Source organism: Manacus vitellinus, unplaced genomic scaffold, assembly GCF_001715985.3.
Source record: "Manacus vitellinus isolate BGI_N305 unplaced genomic scaffold, ASM171598v3 scaffold_7_pilon, whole genome shotgun sequence".
Lineage (NCBI taxonomy): Eukaryota > Metazoa > Chordata > Aves > Passeriformes > Pipridae > Manacus > Manacus vitellinus.
Window position 1 is genome coordinate 28,249,710 of NW_021940813.1, and position 24,232 is coordinate 28,273,941.

General features: G+C 36.5%; 1 protein-coding gene across 1 annotated transcript in view; it reads right to left on the bottom strand.

Moving 5' to 3' along the window:
• The window catches only part of TMEM131 (transmembrane protein 131), a 73,821-nt gene extending 49,807 nt beyond the window's left edge, over positions 1–24,014 (bottom strand). The window contains exons 1-3 of the mRNA XM_018084200.3: positions 23,958–24,014; positions 13,389–13,429; positions 6,787–6,855 (exon numbers count right to left, since the gene is read on the bottom strand). Coding sequence (XP_017939689.1) covers positions 6,787–6,855; positions 13,389–13,429; positions 23,958–23,990 — 143 coding nt within the window. The 5' untranslated portion in view covers positions 23,991–24,014. The remainder of the gene's footprint in view (positions 1–6,786; positions 6,856–13,388; positions 13,430–23,957) is intronic.
• Positions 24,015–24,232: the final 218 nt, after the last annotated feature.

A 24,232-nucleotide genomic window follows, 5' to 3' on the forward strand; every position in this document is an offset into this window, starting at 1 on the left:
ACCTGTTTTTCTGCTACCAGACATGGTAAAATCCAGGTAGAGCAGTGGACACCAGACACCCTTAATGAACATACATTCAAAGCAATAATCTCATCAGGGATGCTCTCCAAGCTGTAGATTATCAGACCACAATGATCTGCACAAGTATAGTGTTACCTGATGCCAAATTTCACAGCAGAATTTCCTGGAGCAGTCACAGCAAGTACTTTTCATTGTGAGAAGCTGGTACAGACACACATCTTCAGGTAAATATGAACTGTCAAGGCATGTAAGATTTTGCTCCTGATCCTCTGTCCCTGCATAATGCTAGGTCCACCTACACTGATAAAAAACCTGATACCACAACCTAGATGAGATGATGGTAATTAACAAAGGGGAGGTGCCTGTTCAAATGAGTCAAGATGCCTCTGTTCTGGTTCTTTACTGCTGGAACTCAACTCTTTTTGAAGTCTGAGTTGGTATCTGCAGTTACAGTAAGCATGCCCTTGTAATGGAATTAACTGCTACTCCAGGGATCAAGAGGTAGTTTCTTTTAACAATGGAAATCAGCTGTTGCAATTTCGGGGAGATGAGTCCTTGAGTTATTGGCTCAAAGCTGACTTGCAAAAATATCTAGCTACTCAGATTGAGAAAATGCCTTTTTAAAAGAGCAATTAATTTTTTCTTACTGTACATGGTTTAAGCACCTCTGTAAAATGCTCACTTGATTTATGATACAAATCTATTACTGAAAAGTAAAAGGATATAAATTCAGCAGATACATTCTTCCTGTTTCATCTCCTATTCTTTGTAATGAGACTGGAGAGAAAACTGAAGTCAATCAAAAGCTTCACAGTTATATTTTGAAATGCTGGGAATATACGTAAACATACTCAAGATTCAATTCCGGTAAATTCCTAATGAATTTGAGAGTTTTACATATGTTTTCCCCCAAGAATTTTTTTCATTTAGCATCTTCGGCCATTGTGGAAACATATGTAAGACTGGTTGTTGCCCAACATATCAGAAGTGGGTTAAATCATAGGTTAAATCAGTATCCTGTCATACAGTGTCCTATCAGACAGGGGTGAATAGCGTAGACGCCTAGAAGGCAAAAGTGTCATGTGAAAAGCATATAAAGTCAGGTGCCCAGAACACTCTCCTAGCCTCTAAATATATGTGGCTTGGGAACTTCCTTAACCAATGAAGACAGTTCTCCAGTCAGAAGATCAGAGTGAGCAAGCTTCAACAGTAAGAACTTGGGTGTTGACTTGTAATGTATCCACCTACTTTTAATTAAAAGAAACAAAATGAGCTGGTTGTACAAGGTTACATCTAGAGACTGAAAGGGAGTGCCTTTTGTGCCATTCTGAAGAAAATAGTGGTTCCTTACACAAAGGAAGACTGCACGATGTACAAAACCAGAGAATTAGTGACTAGAGCATTCTTCCTGTTTCACATGAAACCGTATGCATCGCTGGTTGAGTGACACAGGCAAGTGGCTTCTTTAACTGAAGTCAGTAACTGGAGCACATATGTTGGAGAAAGCAAATGCATCTCCAACTCAGAAAAGCAAAGAAAACAGAAGGGGTTTGGGTTTACACACGTACTAGCCTACAAATCACTTGTTTCAAAGTTGGTGTCCACGTAACGTACTAAATGGAGCAAATGCCCCATTTTATGTCAGGAATCCAACTTAGATTCCATACAACAAAATCATACCTTTTCCAAACAGTTAGCAAACCCCCATATATAAAACGCCAGCAAGAAGATTTTATCCAACCGTGTCACCAAGTGTGGTCAGAATTAACCTAAAGGTGTAATCTAGGTGTAATCTAACTCTTATTTGTTTTGGCAGCATTTTGCACTCTAGCATGATATGCAACCAAAACCTGCAGTAGATCTGGACAAAATGTCAATACACTGTCAACACTTTCTCACGTTTAAAAAAATCCAAGGGAAATGAAAGTCTCATTTTGCAACATTTCTTTAAAATTCCAACAATCTCAAGCTCTCACACATTACAAGCGTATCAAATGTACTGTGTAAACATTTGGCTCTACATTATACATAACTTATAGGTCCTTTCACCAGGTGTAAATATACTTGTTTAAACTGTAAGAAAACCAGTGATTTGAGTAAACTCTCTAGCTGCTATAAGTATCCACTATTTACTGCTAAGAGATTAGAGTTCTTGAAGAAAACAGACCGATTTGCTAAACTTATACTAACCTTATGTTAAAGTAACTTCCATGATTTTAAGAACATTTATATCTACCATACCTAGTATATACAAACACTTCTTCTATAGCTCAGGGAAACTTGAAATAGTTAAACTGTTAACAATATCATTCTCCATTCTCTTACCATGCTTCTCCTCCCATACGTTTTTACAGCAGGAAAGCCTTGCAAGGGTGAAAACTAGTTTTCACTGCAATATAACACATTCATTATATGCCTTTACTTTTTAAATGCCCCTTTGCCTTGGTTTTCTTGGTTTTGGTTGATGCAATTAGAAGTATAACTGAAAGCAGTGCAGTCTAGATTCAAAGGGAGACATATTAAGACAGATTCAGCACAGCTGTATTCTCCAGATCTTTACCTATTCTGACACTATCCTGTCCTTAAAGCTACAGGAGTAAAATATGTCCCTTATGTTACCTAAAGTAACATAAGGTCTCCAGACCTGGAAGAAGCTCTCAAATATTTGAACATTGCCAAACAATTGCTTTCAAGGTCAGTAAAATCTTTCATAGAATATCCTGCTAAATACTACAGCTCACAAACAAGAAACACAAAACCATTACAAAAATCCCCTAATGAAAACACTTCAAAGGAAATGCAATGAGATTGTTTATCAAAAGAAAACTGAAAGACAGAACTTCAGAATACTGTCCTACCAATGAGAAAATTTTGTCTGAGAATGAGACGTTGCTCAAATTGAGTGAAGCAAGAACCTCCATTCACCATAAAAGCATATGTTCATCAAAGATTAAAATATTACTGTTGCCAAAAGTATGGTTTCATACAGTAGCAATCATTTATATGAAACAGGGGTAAGATGTCAACTTCATCTTTAAAATAATGCCACATTTTAAAATTTTGATGGTAAGCAGTTCTTCCTTATATTGTGTCAGTGTTCTAAAAGTACCCAAAGTACCTAAGTGCTCCATTATCAAAAGCTACTTCTACCAAAAAGCTTAGTTGTGAAGAACTTAAAGTTTACTTTTGATACAGTCAGATTTGAATTAATAAAGATTAAGGCAATGTATCAAGATCTGTGAATATCCGCATTCACCTACAAAGCAGGTGCAAGAACTGAATATAAACTGCTCTGCAACAACCTTCATTCACATGGGCCACCTGCAGGACCTCTCATATGAAGACCAATCTTAAACACAGAAAGCCATATAGGTAATAATTGTTCTTCCAAAATAGCCTCTGAGCAACCAAGTCCCAAAGCTATGGAAGATGAAATTATGGTTGCTGTTTGTACATTAGAACACCTCAGTTACTCCATTTCCATTTGACAACAGAGGAGAGGTAACAGTTTAAAAATGGAGAATATAAGCAACAGAATGCAGGTAAGAATGAAGTCAACTAGTTGTGGAGCTGGTTTTAGGTGGAGGGGTTTTTGCTCATTTTCTTTAAAGCCCTGAATCTCGAATATCCAAGATGTTGCAGAATTTGTTCCAGAAAAAGACTGGTGTTGTTTTAGAAACACAAGGAAGACATTTACACATTAAATAACCAAATGAGTATTCCACACGTAGTCCAAGCAGTCCCTTGGCACAGTGATACGGGATAACCTGCCACAGTTCTATCCCATTCCCAGAGGCTTAATATATACAGAGAACATTTGGGATTTCTTCAAGTGAGCTAAAGATTTGCATATCCTAACTTACAGCATACATTTCCTTTGATAAATGTGAGATTACCTGGACTGCCTTCAAAGTAGTAGAATATGGTAGTGTTTGTTTCATATTAAAATAGCATTAAAAACCCCCAACTGTTAATAAATCAGAAGTATAAGACCATTGTAATCTCATCTCCAGGGGAACACAGGAAGTGTGTCTACAGCACCTATTTATCAAGTTAATACAGATTTTGATTTTCTGAGATCCCTAGATAAAGTAACTTTTATTAAATATTATTCCTGCTCAAATTGGCACGTTTTTGAAACATCTGATTAAACCCACACACTCTCAGCAGACCAAAAATGTCACAGGAAGAATGACTTAGCTTCCAACTGAAATTAAATATTAAAACTGTCTTTAGCTTGGGCATGATACGTGTTGATAGCTCAGCTCAAACACGAACTTTGAACAAGTTTGCTCCATTAAGTGCTACATGCTACCTACTAACAAAACACCCTTTAGGTATAGTACTTATTCAGAAACTAAATATGCATTTTATGCCTTTCCTAAAATCCATGAATAACAAAGACAGAAAAGTCAGAATTTGAATGTGAAACCCCTGTCTGTTTTAGAAGGCAGAAAACCTCAAAAGCTTAAATACGCATTATTTGACTTCCAAGGTACTTGGCACCTGCAGTTTTTTCTCACCATAAGGCTGAATTACTCAGGATTTCTTAGAGCTGGCTCACAGATTTTAAATTGAACTTTGGGCCTCCATATCTAAACCTTTTCTAAAACTGCCTTTGACATCTTAGTGAAGTTTTAATAAATCAGAAGAGGGTTTCTACCTGAGACTATGATCTAAATGACAACAGATAAATTAATTATCACATGTTGTTAAAAAAAATAGAACACATAATGAATCAAGATCTAACATAGAGGTTTCCTATTTATTTACAGTGCAGTTCTGCATTTACTGTACAGAGCCATTCCCAAGTAAGAGATCTGTTGCTACTTTAACACTGTACTAGATGGACATTATTTGTTCAGTGCTTTTAGCTCTGACCACGAACAGCTTACATAAAAAGCCAAAGTATAATGAACAACAACTTAAAGTATTTATGATACTGTCTTGGATCTACTTTTAGCAAGGGGGAAAAAATGGTCTTTGGAAATCCACAAAGAAGCACATATAGCTTTTTTCAGATAAGCATGCAAACTCTAGATAACCCTTAAAAGCAAGGTATTTCAGAGCACATCACACTTTATTCATAGTAGAAAAAAGTGCATAAAATACATTTCAAATATCAAATTCTGGATTTACTATGAACTAGAAAGTTCTACCATTTTGAAGAGAAAATAATTTAAAACCAAATCAGTAGGTAAGTTAGAGGTAGGTAAATTAGAGGTAGGTAACTCTAACAAAAAGCACACTGCTCTACAAGTTTGAATTTGTACTGCAGTCACCAGTATGATTTGTTAACCATAATCTCATTTTGTTATAGCAGAACAGGGCTTACCACAAGGCCATTTGCTATTCAATTTAGAAACTCAATATCCTCTTACCTAGGACCAGTTACCGACATTAGAAAAAAAAACAACAAAAATACACAACATCAAAAGCTAGAAGAAATTCTGAAAGAAAAAGGATGAGGGGACAGAGTGACTTATTCTGTCTTTAATCCGAAGCAGGATTACAATTTTGTTAGACTGAGCACAAATAAATTCTGCAAAATGAGGCACTTTCATAATAGCTTTGTTATTTAGTGACATTATATTGGATTGGGGTTTTTTGTATAGAGGTTATTTCTGAAAAGCTACTCTGTGCAAACAAAGTTACAGCTTCGCTTCTTTCAGAAAGACAGGAGTATACACCACGTCAACACACAGGAGCTTCCTTGCACATCTCTGTAGTCACACCATACAACAGTCTTTCCGACAGAAAAAGGGTACTATATTTTTATTAATAATCTGTGGTTTATCTGTAAATAAAGCAGCCTTTCATCCAGCAGTTGCACTGGCTGAGTATGGGGGAAGCAATGCTGTGTTCAGGCATATCTGGGCTGTTTTCATTCTTCCAGGCTGAACCGTTAATGAAATATTTGAAATGCCCTCACTGCAGTTTACATTGATCAAAGTATCAATCATGCACAGAGGCTGTATCCATGAACACCAACTCTAGAACCAATTTTGACTGCTAAGAGGGGTGGTAGCTACCCATACACAGTAACCAATTACTGTCAGGAAAAGTTAAGACTGAAATACTTCTCAGACAAACTGATTACAAACAGGTACACTGATGAAACTGTTAAATTTTCTTCCTCCTCCTTCTATGTTTTAGAGAAGTCAGAACAAAAACAGCAACCAACTGCGAGGTAGAGAGTACAGAGTTAGGTTCCTGGAGGCTGTTTGTTCTCCTTGAGGTTGTATTTTCCCAACTTGACATTTCTGTTCTAATAAGTGCAGATCCACTGCCACGTTGTTTGCCACCAAAGCAATAGTAAAATGGATGTGCTAGAGTAGATACTCCCTGATGTGGGTTATACACAGAAAGGTAATCACACCTCAGTATAAGTTCTAGACTTAAAACTGTCTGCTCCACAGTGCAGCTGTACAAGTATCTAAAAAATAAGTACAAGTACCTACACCACCAAAACCATGGTCGCTGACAAGTCACTATACAATGTTTATAACTGAGTACACCAGCTTTCTGGAACATGTCGGTCAATTACATTTACAATCTATTAATGCAAATTATGTATACAACCTTCTCCACCAGCTCCATCTGCTTTAAATGCTCTTGTTGCTTGTCTGGGTTTTTTTGTTTGTTTGTTTGTTTAGGGGTCCCACCCATCCACCCCAGCTGGGTTTGGTTTTGGTTTGATTTTTAAATTTTTTTTTTTAAATTTTTTTATTTGTCTAAACAGATCAGAAGACCTTTTCAACTTACTGTTCATGGAAATCCAGCATTGGTGGCTCAAACCGGAGGGGTCGGCAATTTCCCCGATACAGGGATACACTGCAAGAAAAATTGAAATGCTGTAAAAGATACTACTAACTGATACATTTTTGCTCCCTTCACATTTCAAATAGCCCTTCCTTAGCAAAACATTCATAAATACTAATAGAGTAACTAATTCAAAAGAAGAAACAAACAAAACAAACTCATCCAGTCAGAATATCGTAATTTTACCAGCCACTTACATGATTATGTGGTGTCTCCAAAGAAGATTACGTAAGAGTACATATCTTTAAAACGAATCTAATTGAGTGTAAACTTTTCCTCTATATAAGGATGGCTAAGTGAAACAGCTAAATAGGTTTACATCACCTTTCACAGAAATGTTCAAACATTGCTATAAAAGATGTTTTGGATATTGTCCAATGTCTAGCAGTAATTTACGTACACCTAATGAGTTTCTCTAGCTACATCTATATTACAACATAAACAATCTCAGACCCATCCAATGGTACTGAGGCCACACAGGAGAAAACAGCCCATATATATACTGTTCAAAATTTGCAATATCCTGAAGATGATGAGATTGCTCTGGAAACATTCTTTAGCTTTACCTATACTAACGCCCCACTGGGAACTCTTCAGGTGACTTCTAATAGATGAAGACCAAAACTTAGATAGCACTCAAACAATCCAGAAGGGAAGATGACAAAGTACCTGGAAGCAACTACTGCCACTTATTTTACCAGTACAGTTATACAGAGCACAATCAATAACCCACAACTGAATCTATGCATGCTGATCAATTTACAGGTCTGTAAATTTGCATGTCGAATCATCTTTAATCCTACTTAGAGATTAGTCATTAAAAATACCTTTATCCACACAAAAGAAGTAAAACACTCTCAGGCCAAGAACAGGCATAGTCAGTCAGCTTTAGTATACAGTTCCCTACGTGTGTGTGTGCACCCACATGCCACGCGTATATAGATCACAATATAACAGAAGTGAAGGTTTAAGATATAAATAGGAACAACTGTTCAGATCTACAAAAAAATTACAATTCTTGCTATTAAGTGCTGCTGTGACTCATTATAGTTGCCAAACAATATAGTTTAGCCTTCTCAGGCTAAAATCTAACCTCACAGAACAAACACTCAACAAAATGAAGTTTACGAAGACATTGGACATAAAAGAATACAATTGGAAAATTATATAGGCAGTGATGTTTTGAAAGAACAAAACAAATGGACAGTATGACTTCAAAGTTTATGGCCCCATTTTAAAAAGCATTTACAGTGCACTTTTAAATGAAAATGGACATAAAAAGCTCACATATCTCCATTGTCAAGATAACACTAAACAGAAATCATTCCTCAACAGTGACTTTTAAAATAATTCTGTCAATTTCTTCCAAATTGAAAACTCTTAATGGTTGGACAGCACCTCTTTTTTATTGGTTATTATTGGTAAAAGGACACAAACTTCTTTTATGGACAAGTTATTAGAAAAATTTACAATATTTACAAAAGCGATAATTAATATCTTTATTTCAAATGCATTGAAAATACTGTCAGGAGTAACATGACCTAACTTGAACAATCAGACCATACACAATTCTCCACATACATGAAAAGCCTAGGCAACATTTTCTCAGACCACAGAGCTATATTATCCTGGACAGCCAGTCAGACAGCATAGAATGTTTAAATGGTTAAAGTTCGGTTAGGGCAGCGACATCATCATGAATGCCAACTATTGTAATAGAAGTAACAATTATAAGAAGATTCAAATGGGAACAAGCAATATTGGAATTCCCAAACTTTGCATACTGAAAGGCCCAACATGAGTCAACTTGCAGCAGACTAGAAAATGATGATAATGTCTGCTCTGCTAGGCACTTGCTCACCAAAGGCAGGATACACCCATGGGTAGGGCAACTTTACAGCATAATGACGTTCAGTTAATTACTACTGTATGCATGTAGAACTATGGCTCCCGGTCTTATATCACAATTTAAACATTTTCCTTTCCTACCCCTGGAAGTTCTCTAACTTTTGAAGTCAAGGACAACATCATGGCTAGGCTTTGCGAATGAAGATTTGGGAAAGGCACTACCCATGTTTGTTGCAAGCACGCTGGTGGCTAAAAAGGCCAATACGAGATAGACACGTCCGGTTGCAAAAGGCACAGCAGAAAGACTCTTCAGGAGGTATATTCTGCAAGGCACCATTCTTTCTGCATTGCCTTTTCTTCTCAAGAGTGATCCTGCGTGCGTTCTCAAAAGCATCAGCAGTGTTGAAGATAGTGTGCCTGCATTTCATATTTTGTTAGGTTTCTTACAGCTACTTTCCATCTCCTACAGCAGTCTACATGTGCAATGAACTCTCCCTTACCAGCAGGAGAATGATATATCTACCCTAGTTTTCTGCTTTGCTGGGATTCAGAGATGATATCGTGACTAGAATCATGCAGCTACCCTGACAGGAAGTACTGAGCTCAAAATTGTAAAGAACATCTGGGTTTTTTTTTAATGTTATCAAGGTTCATAGAAAAAAAACTTGAGTGCAATGTTCACAGAACCCTGCGTAGGAAACAAAGTAGAAATGGTGCTTTTGAAAGAACAGACTGTCCTCTTCTACACTGTGTCAACACTTACCAGTTGATACCTGCTGTGACAAGGACAACAACATGAAAAGGAAAAGATGCATGTGGAAGAGAGGACTACTGGTATCTGCGAACAAGCTGCAGTAGACTAAGAACTAGCCAGGAGTCATCTGAACCTATAACTTAAATGGCCTCAACACCTTTTTCCTTCTGCAAGAATTTTGATTTTAAGAATGAGACCGGAGAGTGCACTACACACAGTTCCCAACATGATCGTTATCCTCACTGTTCCATCCACGCTGTCATCCAAGTGAGTGGGCATTCACCTCAACTACCAACTACAGTATTGCTATTACCCAGAAGCCATCTACTATCAGATGCAATTCACTGAAGTGCAGCTTCATGTCTCAATAAGGTTAGTTACAGATGCAGTTATAAAAACAGTAACAAACAATGCCTGAAAAGACTGTGCGTGATATGGATGTCCATCTCTGCTGAATCACAATATTAATCCGTCCTAAGGACATTCTGCAGCACTTCTGTAATGCTTCGCTGTTTATCACAGAGTACTAGACACTGATAATTTTAGATAATCCATGCACATCTTTGCATTCAGAGACCAAGAAAATGCTACCAAATACAGTATTTAAAGATTTCTGCAAAGTTGGGCAGCAACTGTTGCTCTGTATCCTCACATTACCTTTCTAGCTGTTCTGAGATTTTCTGGAGGAGGACTGTGCTCTGTGGAATCTTATCTGTAACATCTTTAATTGCTACTGTAGAAAATTCAAATCTCAGCATATTCTACGTATAATTTTCCCACATTACTTTACCAGTTGTTTAAAGGGTTTTATTTCCTCTCCTGTGCCATAAATTGTGAAGGAATATAGACACCAGCATTAAACCATGAAACAGAAAGAGATCTTATGATTTTATTTAGCAACACAACCTCTTAAAAAGCTGATACTTTATTTCTATTACCATGAAATCAAATAAAAGTGTTTTCTAAAAGTAACAATTTGACCTTTTAAAATGAATAATAGGCAAATACCTCACAGTGGGTGCTTTTTGTGCCAGAATATCTTCGAAAGAGCCACCGCAAGGACTCTTTTAGCTAAAAATGTTCTGTAAGTAACCTGAACGCAGCCACAACGTGTTAATATTAAAAAATAAGGCTGAGCTGCATATATCAGAAAATGGATTTTGAATTTTATAGTTAAAATTATTTTAAAAATGGGGTATTAATTACCAGCTCAGTGAGACACTGGACTCCCATCAAACAATTGACCACTTCAGTATCTAACAGCAGCCAATGCTACAAATGCACACGAATAAAGACTAGCAACAATTTTTTTCCATAACTACCCAGATAGTGATTGGCTCAGTTATGCCAACATTAATCCTGTATCAGGAAAACATACTCATGATATCAGGCACTAAACTTCAAGCTAACAATTCCTGAGGGGGGACTGTCTGGGGAAAGGGCGGGGAAAGAGCAGGGAGAAGCTTGAATAGATGCACTGTAACCTGACCATGGGCAAGAACAAAATTTGCATTGCTAGTTCATTCCCCTCCTTCCAATTAGTGCTAAAAAAGCAGATCAAAGAACTGAATAAACTGTCTAAATAGGAAAGAAACATCTGCAAGCTATATCAAGAAAAAGACACTATAATCTGTATTAAGGACAAAGAAAGAGAGGTCATCTAGAGAAGTACTGGTTTTAGCAATGACATCAAAAAAAGTCACCTAGAAAAATGCATAAAGGAAAGGTTCATGCAAAACCACTAACAGACAGACAGCAAATTGTGTATTTACTATGTAACACGGCACAGAAGAGCTTGCAATGCAGATCATTTATCACATTGTGACTGAACCCCAAATAGACCAGTACTCTGAAGTGGAACGGACTACTTTCCTGGCAGACCTGGAGATTTTTCAAATATCTAAACCAGTGTTTTAATAGAACACATTCTATAACACTGAAATTTCCAACACAGAAAGCAATCTTCTTAGTTGAGAAATTAAAATAAAATATCCTGGAGGCAAATCTAACCCATGGCCTCAAATTCAAGAACCGCCAAATTCAGTTCTTTTCTGGGAGACAAAAATAACGCACATATTGCACTAGAGGCCAATATATGCACTCTCTGCCATTGAGACTTGATGATTTAAACAAGATACTATTTCATTTTTAAAGTATCTACATAAGGTATTACTCTATCCAAGACAAAATACACTAATCATGGTTATCTTAAGTTCAATTGCCATTCCTATAAATTCATGTTCTCATACCTGCAATCTGACTGACATACTGCAGCACATAGTTACAGTTGTTTATGTTCCTGTCCACAGCTGGAGATGTTAGAGACTTTTCAAAACTTGCAAAAAGAAGGAACTTCAGCCCACATTTAAGCAACTATACACATAACAAAATAAGAATCAATCCAAAATGAAAAAAAGAATAGTTTACTAAGAATAGTTCCTTCCTGAGAAGGAATGGGAAACAGCCTCATGGACAAAACATAGCTGTATTAACTGAAAGTACACTATGACAATTTGTTTAATGCTATTGTACAAGAAACAAGTTTCATTATTACTGTTCAATGCACTCATTAATAAACAAGAATATCTGATGATTAGAGAAAAATTAGGGAACAGGGAAAAAAAGAGGCCACTTATTTTCCTTCTCAGATATTATACATGCCAAGTTCTTTGATAATAGATTATGTCTTTGGGATGGAAGAGGATGGGACAGGGTCATGGGTTGTTCAGCCTGGAGAAGAGAGACTCAGGGGTGAGTTTATCACTCTCTATATCAACCAGAAAGGAAATTGCAGCAAGGTGGGGGTAGGCCTCTTCTCCCAGGCAACCAGTGAAAGAACGAGGGGGATATGGCTTCATGTTGCACCAGGGGAGATTCAAGTTGAATATTATGAAAAAAATCTTTACTGAAGGAGGAATTAAGCATTGGAACAGGCTTTCCAGGGAAGAGGTGAAGTCACCATCAAAAAAAGAGTAGATGTGGAAGTCTCTGATGTGGTTTAGTTGGCATAGTGGTACTCGGGTCAAGGTTGGACTTGATGATCCTGGAGGTCTTTTCCAATCTTAAGGATTCTATGATGAGACAGAGGGGTATGGACAAGAATCTATCAAAAGTAACGTAATCGAGTTTTTCTTCAAAAGGACACCAAGAACTTTTGAAGTGGGCAAACAAACCCACTGCTTTCTCAATACAAGTAACTTTAGTAAAATGATTTTAAAAAGTCTAATTACACAGAATTACTCTGTGGTATACATTACAAAGTGTATTAAAGAATTCTTCAAGTTTTTATTCCATATGTTAAGTTTCTTCTTCGTGAAGGGCCACAAAGATGATCAGAGAGAGAAAGCATCTCTCCTATGAAGACAAGTTGGGAGAGTTGGGGCCGTTCAGTCTGGAGAAGGCTCCAGGAAGACCTTACAGCACCTTCCAGTACCTAAAATGGGCTACAAGAGAGCTAGGGAGGGAATTTTCACAATAGCATTTAGTGACAGAACAAGGGCAAATGACCTTAAACTGAAGAAGGGAAGGTTTAGATTACATATTAAGAAGAAATTCTTTACTGTGAGGGTGATGAGACACTGGAACAGGTTGCCCAGAGAAGTTGTGGATGCCCCATCTCTGGAAATGTTCAAGGTCAGGGTGGATGAGGCTTGAGACACCTGGTCTAGTAGAAGGTATCCCTGCCCAGGGCAGGGGATGTGGAACTAGATGGTCTTTAAGGTCCCTTCCAACCCAAACTGTTCTACGATTCTATGATTTAGCTGCCCAATATTAAAAACTGCTTTATATTTTAGTTTCGTTTCCTTTGTATGAGAAAAATAATTTTTTTAAAAAAATCACTATTTTTATTTGACTTTTTTACACTAAAACTTTATTATTCTTATGAAAATTATCACAAATCTTGCAACTAAAGTCTGTATTAAATGTTTAGAAATATGCTTACCTTTTCTGTTGATATGAACTGAGGCCTAAAGTTGTCTCAGTCTGTAAAAGAAAAAAAAAATTAAATTTAAGACTGACAGCACTATACTTCCTGTGGGGGAAAAAAAAAAAAAAACAACAAAACAACTCAACTGCCACAAGTTGGTCAGACCCTGACAGACAAAAGGAGAAGTTCTGATCTGGAACAGAAAATGCAAATTGGCTTTTTCCAATTAAAGAAATCAAGCCTTCACTGAAAGACTGTTTGGTCCAGGACAAGAACTGTGGTGAGTTCCAGTGGCAAGAACTCCTACAAACTGTAAAACAACTAGCAACTTAACAACTTAAAAACTGAGAGAAGGAAAAGAAGTCCGGGAAATCATAACACTGTATAGAACAAAAGAAAAACCTAGCACAGATGTAAGAAGCAAATTAAAAAGAAAAGCATATAAACCAAGTAACAGTCAAGCAATTATCTCATTGATGTAATTTAACACCTAGAAAACAAAGAAGGCTATAATCTCCATTTGACTAGGAAACTTCATCTCCTCTCCTAATGATCTTCTAGCCTCTATTATTCATACCTTTCCTTCCACTCCGCTGGACATTACGGTTAATTACCTGAAAACAAGGAGGTTAGGTTGTCCAGGGATTTCCAGTTAGTTTACTCTTGTATAAAAAATACCAACTGGCTTAGAAGGTTGCATATGGAACGTCCTCCTGATACAGCTAATGTTAAAACATACCCGCCTTTGAAAACTTCTGTCTTCCCACAGGATTTGGAGATCAAATTGAGGATTTTAGTCCTCCTCTTAAAGATTTCATGGTCAAGCTGAATATTTATGTCCTGAGAGTGGGAAGAAAGCTTACAGGTCTGATAAAGTCTATGGTGCACCTTGGCTCTTCTGAGTTCACCTCTAGTATAAGGATGTTGCTTGTTTGCAAGGGGAATGCAAATTGGTCCCATCTCATTTCAGAACTAAAAGTCAAGTCCCTTGGCTGGACACTTCATTGATTTCTATTTCACCTACAAATTATACTTTCTTTTTTTGTTTTTCCTAAGATAAAAGTATTTTTAAATAGGTTTTTTTAAATTATCTTTATTTAAAATATATTTTATTAGAGGAATTTTTATTTTGCTTTTTGGAGACACTTTTTGGAAATTTTATTACTACTATGAAATCACAGTCTACAAACATTAGTGTTTGATTCATGTCAAGGATCAATTCTGGACTGTAAATCTAAGTAGTGTTTCAAATTTAAAATGAAATTAGTTGGTTTATTCACCCTCCAATTTGCATCAAACTGAAGAAAGCTGGAAGTGTATTATTTACCATTGTAAAATAAAGCTAATCTGTTTGTTACTTGAGGATTTATTTGCAATTTTCAAAGTCTAAGCAGAACATCAATTTTATTTTTTTGGTTTAAAACGCTGAAATAGAGGTTTTAAAGAAAGACTGCCTTGCTAAAGGGACATTGCAGGAAGGGGTTCACATTTGCAGTATGGTGCAGTTTTTCCTCCCTGAAGAGAACACTAGGAGACAAGATAAGTTGTTTTATAAGTCAGCAAGCTTTCATTTAAACTTACCTATTGCATTTGTACTGTAATCAAGTACTGTAATCAAACAGGCCATTCCTTATTCTTCATTAAAAATACACTGGCTTGCAAAAGTTTCCATGTTTTCATAGCTAAGGTATACTACTCATATACTGATAAGCTTTCAGTTCAGCTTCTTAACTTCTGATGTCACACTTCATTTTCTATTTTCACTAAGATATAAGTAAATACTTACTATTCCGAAACAGTTTACAACAGGTTGTAAGAGAAATTCAACTAAAACGAAGAAAGACAAAAAATGTTTTTGTGAATTCTTTATTTTCCTTTATCTATTAAACTGTCTTTATCTCAACCCAAGAGTTTTGTCACTTTTACTCTTCAGATTCTCTCTGCCATCCCACTGGGGAAAGTGAGTAAGCATCTGTGTGGGGCTTAGCTGCTGGTTGGGGTTAGACCACAACAGCCACACTTACTCTTATGAAGTTAACAGATATATAAAATATCCCGTAACCTTTATCAATGCCCTTGAAAGTGCATTATTCACTACAATTAAATAAAAGCTTCCTTTCAATAATTGTTTTTTTTTCCTGTTTGAAAACATAATCAAAGCATATAATTAAATTACCAGCAATTACCTGACAGTCAGATGATGGAGCTAAAATGCAACTACTAAATAGCCATGGCTGTCATTAACTGTTAGGAGTTAAATTATCTGACTGAACACTCAAGGTTTTCCCCTCTAGTTCTGAAATTCAAATTTGCTATGAAAATATTAAGTCTAATATCCATAGATCAAGTTTAAAATCACAAATCACTCTGGTAAGACTCATAAACCTCAAATATATTTAAGAGTAAAAATCTATCAAAGATTCACTTACAAGGAAATGCCTGGGTTTTGCTTTCAGATGTCTATTAAACAAGAAAAATTACTAATTAATTTTAATGACTCTTTCTGTATTTTGAGCAGAAGCTGTCTGCTTTCTGGTTTGTTTGATATTTTATGTGGGGAATTTGTTGGGGGTTTTTAAGTTTGTTTGGACTTTGGATCAGAGTCAATCAAAAGCAAAGAAATAGCATACCAACTTCAGCAGCCATAGCATCACGGAACTGAACCAAAAATAAATCTCATGTGGCAGTTTCTATAATTATCACTCATTTTTATTACATGTCAATCTTTTGAGTTGTGCAGTAAACAAAAACATACAACTGTGTTCAGTCACAAGTCCCAAATACTTTTTTTAAAAAATTTGATCTTCAAGTATAATTGTGGGCCTACTGTACTACAGTCTAGCATGCTATTTTTCCTGTGTGACTGCACAAAAGTGTGAAACAAAAATGCCAGGAAGTAAAACAATGTGTCTGATCAATCCACTATTTAAAGTGTAGGTTTTGTTTAATACTGTCTGTTTATCAGGAAAAGACAAATAACATTATGCTCTGTAATTAATACAGCTTAGTCTTTTAATCTGCAAAGGATACATTGTAAAAGAGCAGCACTGGCAAAACACAATTTATATGAAACATTTATTAAATCTTATCTGTACTGGAGAAACATTGCAAATAACAAAATATTGCAATGTACAGATCAGGACATGGGCTGCATATGCACACTATCAATGTTTCAAGATACATAATAAGCTAAGTTACAGGGGGAAAACCTTCAACTGGATTTATTTCCCAATCCAAATGCCTAACAACAAAAACTAAGGTCAGCACAAAAGAAACAGTAGAAATTCACAACTGAGTGGGAAAAATAAGCAGGAGAGGGAAAAATCACCCCTCTTACCAGTACTGGGCATTTATAATTATAGAATCATAGAATCAACTGGGTTGGAAAAGACCTCTGAGATCATCAAGTCCAACCCTTGATCCAACACCGCCGTGGTTACTAGACCAAGGCACTAAGTGCCACATCCAGTCTCATCTTAAAAACCTCCAGGGACGGTGAATCCACCACCTCCCTGGGCAGCCCATTCCAATGGCTGATTACTCTCTCTGTAAAAAATTTCTTCCTAAAGATCCAACTTAATCCTTCCACCCAAAAGGCTGTGTTAAAGCCTTGAAGATAGATGATTTTTTTTTTAATTTAAAGATAGTATATAACATTTAGGCTGCTGCTACTAACAGTTTCATGCTTTAGTTTTCTAAGTTTATCTCTTATATAACCCTAGAAAGATTAGACTATAAATCAAAGGGATTTCCGAATAAAGATCTTGAGAAAACTTGTACAGTGAGTTAGAAAACTTGAAGGCAGTCAGCCAGCACCAGTTTAAAGACTTGGAACAGTTTCTCTCCAGAGGCTCATATCCTCAAGAAAGGTTTCACAGAGAATCTGTACCTCAAAGCACATTTTACAGACTCAGTACAGTTGTGGAAGACAGCACATATCTTGCACACATGGAGAATCAAAACACACACCTTATAGCCTGAATTTGTCTCTAAAGAAGTTGTTAGCTTCAGCCAGAACATAAAACCCAAAAAATACCACCAAAACACCAATCACAACCACCAAGTTAATTTTAACGTCTCACAAATTTGTTATAATAGCTATTCTTCACTTATTGGAAAGAGGTCATATTACCTGTCACTACACTTGGTTATCTAAACATAGGCATCTGCTGCCACTTTAGATAAATGTCCTAGGGCAACTTGCCTGATCTCAGACTGACGTCCAGGACAGTTTCTCCTATGCCCTGTGCCATATCTGCCAGGGCCACGTAGATCTCCAGGACAGCCCAGGACATCTCAAATAGCACTGGTTACTTATGTTTAGACAACTAAATTAGAGCTCAAAAGTCTTACACAAGGACAGTGGGGGAAAAGCAGGGAAGTTTTCTTAATCAAGACCTGGGGTTTCTGGACACCAAATATTTGTCTTTAATGTTAACAAAATTCTCAGTAACCAAAGCTTTCTGTATTCCTACACAAGAGTATCCACACTAATTTAAAAGACTGTTACAGTCTGAAAGACTCATTCAGAACACTTTACATCTTGCTATCTTATAGTAAGGCTGCTTCCTTCTTGTAGAAAAGCTATGTAGTGCTTGCAACTAAATGTTGAGAGGCAGCTACAAAGCCAATATGTAGATGGCAGCTTAAATCTTCATTGCTGCACTCATGAGCTCTGTGCTAGTAAGCAGTATAATTAAAAGTAACATAATTAATGATGAATATCTTGCTTAAGGTAATGAAAAAAATTAACGCTGTAATCTGAAAGGTAGCTGAAAGTGGACTGAACTGAGTCACTTTTGCCATTCTCTTTCATGGCCCAAACTCACACAAGGAAACAAAAACATCACTTGACTTCAGCTGATGCAACATATGCTATTGACATCAGCTTTGCAACAGTCACTCCTGGGTACCAGTTAATTATTTTTAAACTAAAGCCTGGGGATGGCAATTCCTCTGAAGGATTTCAGCTGCTCACAAACAATGAAAACGAAGTAAGATAGCTTTTATTCTTTTATAAAATCATACACACGTGAAAGAAAGCTCCAGAGCCCATTGAGTCAACCCTTGCTTAGGGGAGGCCTAGTGCAGGTCACTCACAGCTTTGGGACATCGTGTTTTGGGTATCTCAAAAGACAGAAATTCTACAACTTCTTTGAGTAACCTGGTCCAGTGTTTGATCAGCCTCAAGCTTAAAACGTTTTTTCTTACATGGGTTTGGAGTGTCCCACGCTGAAACTTGTGTCCAAAGCCTCTCAACCTTCCACTGAGCACAATAAAAAATCTGGCTTCAATCAATTCTACACTGCCCACAGCAATCAGTTTTCCTTTTGGTCTTCTCTTCTAAAGGCTGAAGAAATACATCCTAACATGAGAAGCCTTCCATCCCCCTGACATTCTGGTATCCCTCTGCTGTGCCTCTTCTAGAGGCCTGTCTGTGCCTGCCTTGTACTGGGTAGCCCAGACTGGCCACAGTACTCCAGCTGCAGCCCCACAGGTGTGTGTGGGGGGAAAAAAATCACACCCCTTATCTTCCAGTTCAGTAAGTGGGCAGTTGTCTTTGCTATAACAGCACGTGGACGAGTTCAAACTATTGTCTTTCCTGCTACTGCTACTACTGCCAGCCTGTGCTGTCACACAGGGTTGTTCTCTCCCAGGTGCAGGCCCTGCACTTGCCTTAGCTGAATGTCATGAGGTTGTTGTCAGCCTGCCAAAGTCCCTCTGAATAGCAGTCTTGCCTTCCAGTGCAACAACCAATTTGTTACCATCTCCAAACTCACTGAGAATACTCTCCATCATCCAGGCTGTACTGTCCTCAGTTCAGCTCCATCGCGGGTAACCAACCACCAGTTGAACTCTGTACTGTACAACACATCATCGAGATCAATGGCCCAGCCACATTATTGCCCACTCACACAGTCTGTATCTCAGCAGTTTGGCTATACAGATATCAATGGAGATCATATCACAACCCTTAAAAAGTCCATATACAATATAAAAATTTGAGTTAATTAAAAAATACAGGTAGACTTTACTCCCTGAAAACACTACTGTTGATACACCAGAACTGAATGGTTGCCACTTAAGATACTTCTTTACTCTAACACAGAGAATGTGTTAGAGTAATAAACACAAGTCATGCAGAAAATACTAAAATTCCTCCAATCAACACTGCCAATTCCCACGCATGTAACTCAGTTCCACAGCTTCCGTGTTACAAAGCCACTGCAAGTCATATTAAGGTCCTGTCTATTTGACATTTAGGACCATTTTTATTCTCATTACCAGTTTTTGTGACTAGCAGTTAACAGCAGTTTATGAACAATGACAACAAATATGTATTAAGTATATATAATAACACAGGTTTTCTTTTTTCCCCTATTTCAGTTACTCTGCAAAGCAGTGCATATCAGTAAAATGTTTTCTAAGACTTCATCTGTAAAAAATCATTTCGTACACTTAAGATTATTGCAGCAGATTCATGTTAGAAGAATTTGACTGAAAAGTCTTACCACTTTCCTTTCTCATTTTCGGAATTCAAAAATACTATTACATACACAGAAGTCTGAATAAAAGATTGCTCGCTCTAGAAAATAGTAACCCCAACTACATTGTGCAGAAGAACATTAGATACCCAAGGTAAAAACTCTAACAATAAATGGAATACATGAGAAACAGCACCTTATGAACTAAAAACAAATGAAAATTTTGTTCTGAAAAAAATAAGTTTCCCTTTAGTGTTTGTTCACTTTTCAAAATAAAGTCCCCAAAAAGTGAGACAGTATGTTGGCTTAACATGAAAGGATAAATTATTAAAAGCAACAGTTGTACTGTATTTCAGCCCTCTTATATTTGCAGATGACATCAGCAGCAGGAGCTTGAAGCATCTGTCAGATCTGGACAAGACTTCAAATAATCAGGACACAGAGGAGATGGCCGGACACTGACAAAGAGAAGTTCAGTTGAAGGAGAACTCAAACCTAAAACTGGAAATGGAGTAAGTGACTAACTGGTAGCACACTAAAGAAAACAATGTGTCTAGAGAGCACAGTGAAATACAAACTATACGAGCATACAAAATGCTGTCAAAACCTTACAACTCATTTTGGAATTACTAAAGCAAGTGCTACCACATGGGGAAAGAACTACTCTGTCCTCTCTCAGAGCACTAATGTCCCAATTAAATGCTATACTTTAAATAGCATATAGACAAAAATCTAGTAAAGAAACTTAGAGAGTGTTTTTATAAACTTGTATGAAGAAGCTGTAGGTAGATTTTAGTACAAAATTATCACTATGAAGAGGAAAAAAAAGAGACCCCCAACTTAACACGTATTTGAGAAAAAAGCAGCAGCAAAATTAGCTTAGGAATGAAACAAACCTGTACTTTAGGAAACATACCAAAGTTACTTCTCTAGAGGTTGTAATAATGAAAGAATCAAGCACCTGCCTAGAGTAGTCAATCTACACACAACACTACCTGAAAAAAGTACTAGATGAACTCCCAGGGTTCGTTCCAATCAACCAATTCTATGACTCAAGTGCCAACCAATTATACAGACACCTGTAAATCACCTGCTACTGAAGAAAAAACCCAAACCCTACACTTCATTTACATGATATTATTCTTACCCTATGTTCAGGATCTAAATAAATTATCTAAAGAATTCAAAAATTTGTTGAGTCCTTATCCTTAAAGGGTCTCATTCATGTGAAGAATAGAAAGAGTAAGAAAATTCTCTCATTCTTGTAACTTAACCCATGGACAGAAGTAGTGCAAATTTATTTAGATATAAACCTTTCATCTGAACATGTATGCTAAAGAATAGAATTTTCACTTTTGCTCTGGCAAGATGAGAAGTAAAACTACATGGTATAGCACTTTCTAAACCACAAACTGTAAGTCCACACCCAAAAAGTATCTTGCTCATGTTAACCACTAATACAAACTAATCAAATTTCCATGGTCAGTTTATTTTTACCAAATGTGATGCTTTTCTATTTCAATATTTAAAGATTTCTGCTCTTTCATAAATAATTGTTCTTGGTCTGGTAAAACCCAATCTTCCAAGACATTTAATTTATATTTTTACAACAAAAATCCTATAATATGATTGAAAAACATAAGAAGTATTTCACCAAGAGTATGCATTCCAAATAAGTACAAAAAAACAGCATTAAGAGGGATGACACTAACTGGAAGGAGGTGGTAAGAATCCCTAACAATAAAATTATTCAAGGCTTGGTATTTGATTTGCCTTACTTGGAAAGCAATTCTTTTAAACAAGAAAAAAGCTTGCTTCCACTGTAAAAATACCAAATTCTCAGGGGAGTGGGGATAAACCAAGGCTGGAGATGGCTTTGACACTTCAGTGATTAGTCACTTTATGCACTGAATTGGTTATTTTTCATATTAAAAAAAAAATCACCTGAAAGTGACAAAACATTAGGCAATACTGATTTACTCCTGCATCATGGTACTTGTGCTGTAATAATGGATGATATACAATGAACAAACATTTGTGAAAACTTACAGAAAGCCCAAGTAACTGCTGTTCACATGACATAAGTCTGTTTTTACAAGTGTATTTGTTTTGATTTTTTTTAATTGCAGTAAGTAGTCATGAGAGGTCACCATATTAAAATCTTTGTGAAAAAGAAACAAATAACTTGTAAGCTAGAGAAAACAGTATATGCTGTCATTCTGATTAAAAGGAACTGGTTTCACTTACACAGGTATTTTTGGCTTAAGAGCCACAATAATGTAAACCATACAAACCACTTACTAAAAATTTGGTTTTGCAACATATTAAGGTAAGTGGCAGCCAAATTCAATCCAAAGAACTGGAAATTTTATAGTGCAACAGGCAGAATTGCTGGACTTTGTCCCACTGTATTTAAACTAGTTCTCTTGCCTCTGCTGCATCTTGCAAAAAAGTTAGAGTGACTGACAATCCATTTTACTTTCCCATCTTTATATGACTTACTGAGTGGCTCACAGCAGTACCATTACTTTCTAGTTTAAGATCTACAGTGGTTAATAGAGTGCTAAAATAAGCAAGACAATTACAGATTTGTAAGATTCATTTGAATTAGTTAAAATATAGCTAAGTGAATTTGACTACACCATCTTTATATTAAAACACTGGGCCAGTGACGTGTCACATAATTTTTATTAAACCACTTGTGTGGAAGAATATATATTCTAATAGAGCACGTAAAAGAAACTAAGCCACGCGGTTTTTTCCTTATATTTACAGTGATACGTGGTATCTCCATTCAAGTTAAAGAAATATTCAAAGAGTCAAAAGCTTCAATAATTGAGAGTGTAACCAGCATATGGAAAACTTCCACCACTCTACATGTCCAAACATAAGCCTACATTAGATATTTATTATGAGAATGTGTTTAACACATGACAGCTAAACAACTGGTTCATGAGGAACCCGGGGTTTTTTTGTTTGCTTGTTTGGTAGAGGGGTTTTTTGGTTTGGGGTTTTTTGGTTTGTTTTTAATTGCAACCTTTTCTGTCACCAGTTTACATCACTTTGAAGGATCTTATTCTTGTAAATTATAATCTTAATATGTACAGTGGGATATTTTTGATTTACATTAAAAACCAAGAAGTGAAGAAGGAAAAGTAACCCTAAACAACTGAACAAAAAACCCAAACAACTTAGGTACGTGGGGGGGGGTGGGGGTGGGAAAAACACCTTTATCGTTCTGAAACAAAAACTATTATCACAAGCCCAGAACTACACAGCTTTGACATATGTTGATTCTTCTGGAAACACAGTCACAAGCCATGTGTTCTTAATCATTTAAACAATTAACTGATTTCTTCTTTCTCCTCTCCTCCCTTTCAACCACTAGGACTAAAACCATTAAGGAATTTTAACAAAAGGTATTCTCAACATAAGTACAATCTACAAAATGCATGCATATGAAACTCTAATCAACAGAACTTCAGAATTACGTAGCTCTAGAGTCAAGCCACATTGCTATCTATTTCATCTCAACTACTACCACCATCTCAATATCAGCACATATACTTTAAAGTTAACTTTTTGCCTGTTTTGACTCACATCAAAAGAAAGCTGACAGAAATGGCAACACTATACCTGAAATACATAAAGGTAATTACTTCACTGCAGTAATTAGAATGTGTTTAAATCCAACTTGATCAAGTTGGATCCCAAGTACTGCCTTTAGGTTTGGGAATCTTGCAACACTTGCAGTTCCTCCAAATGAGTTATCCAATTGCATCCCAACTCTACATCAAGATAAGTCTTAAACACAATGAATCCTTATGTTTTTCTGAGAAAAAAGAACTGGACAAACTGACCAGAGAGAACCTGTAGTAAACTCCACCAGTTTCCCAACACAAAAGAATCAGGGAACCAGAACCTCAGGACACACCAAAGAATACTGCTGAAAATAACTCTAGAAGGTCCAAAGGTTTTATGCAGTAAAGTTTGATGCTTGTTTATTTTCAAAAATCCACTTACCCAGGAGTTTCAAAAAACAGCTATCACAAAGAAGATGAAACATTGCTAGATCAGATGGCTTACTCAGGCTACATACCTGCAATAGGTCTCCTTCATCAAAACGTAGCATTTCTATTATGCCATCCGACTGGATGAAAGCTGCAAAGAAAAACAAAAAACTAAGTAACTTCACAAAAAAACATTTAATTATTAAATAAAAAGAGTGACTTAAAACATCCAAAATCTGCTATACCTCATTCTGTACATAGACCTATGACTAACCAAAATAACAATGCAGAGTCTAAAAAACACCAACCAAAAAAAAATAAATTGTGACATTAATTTTCCTTGGAGAAGTACCACACTTGGCAA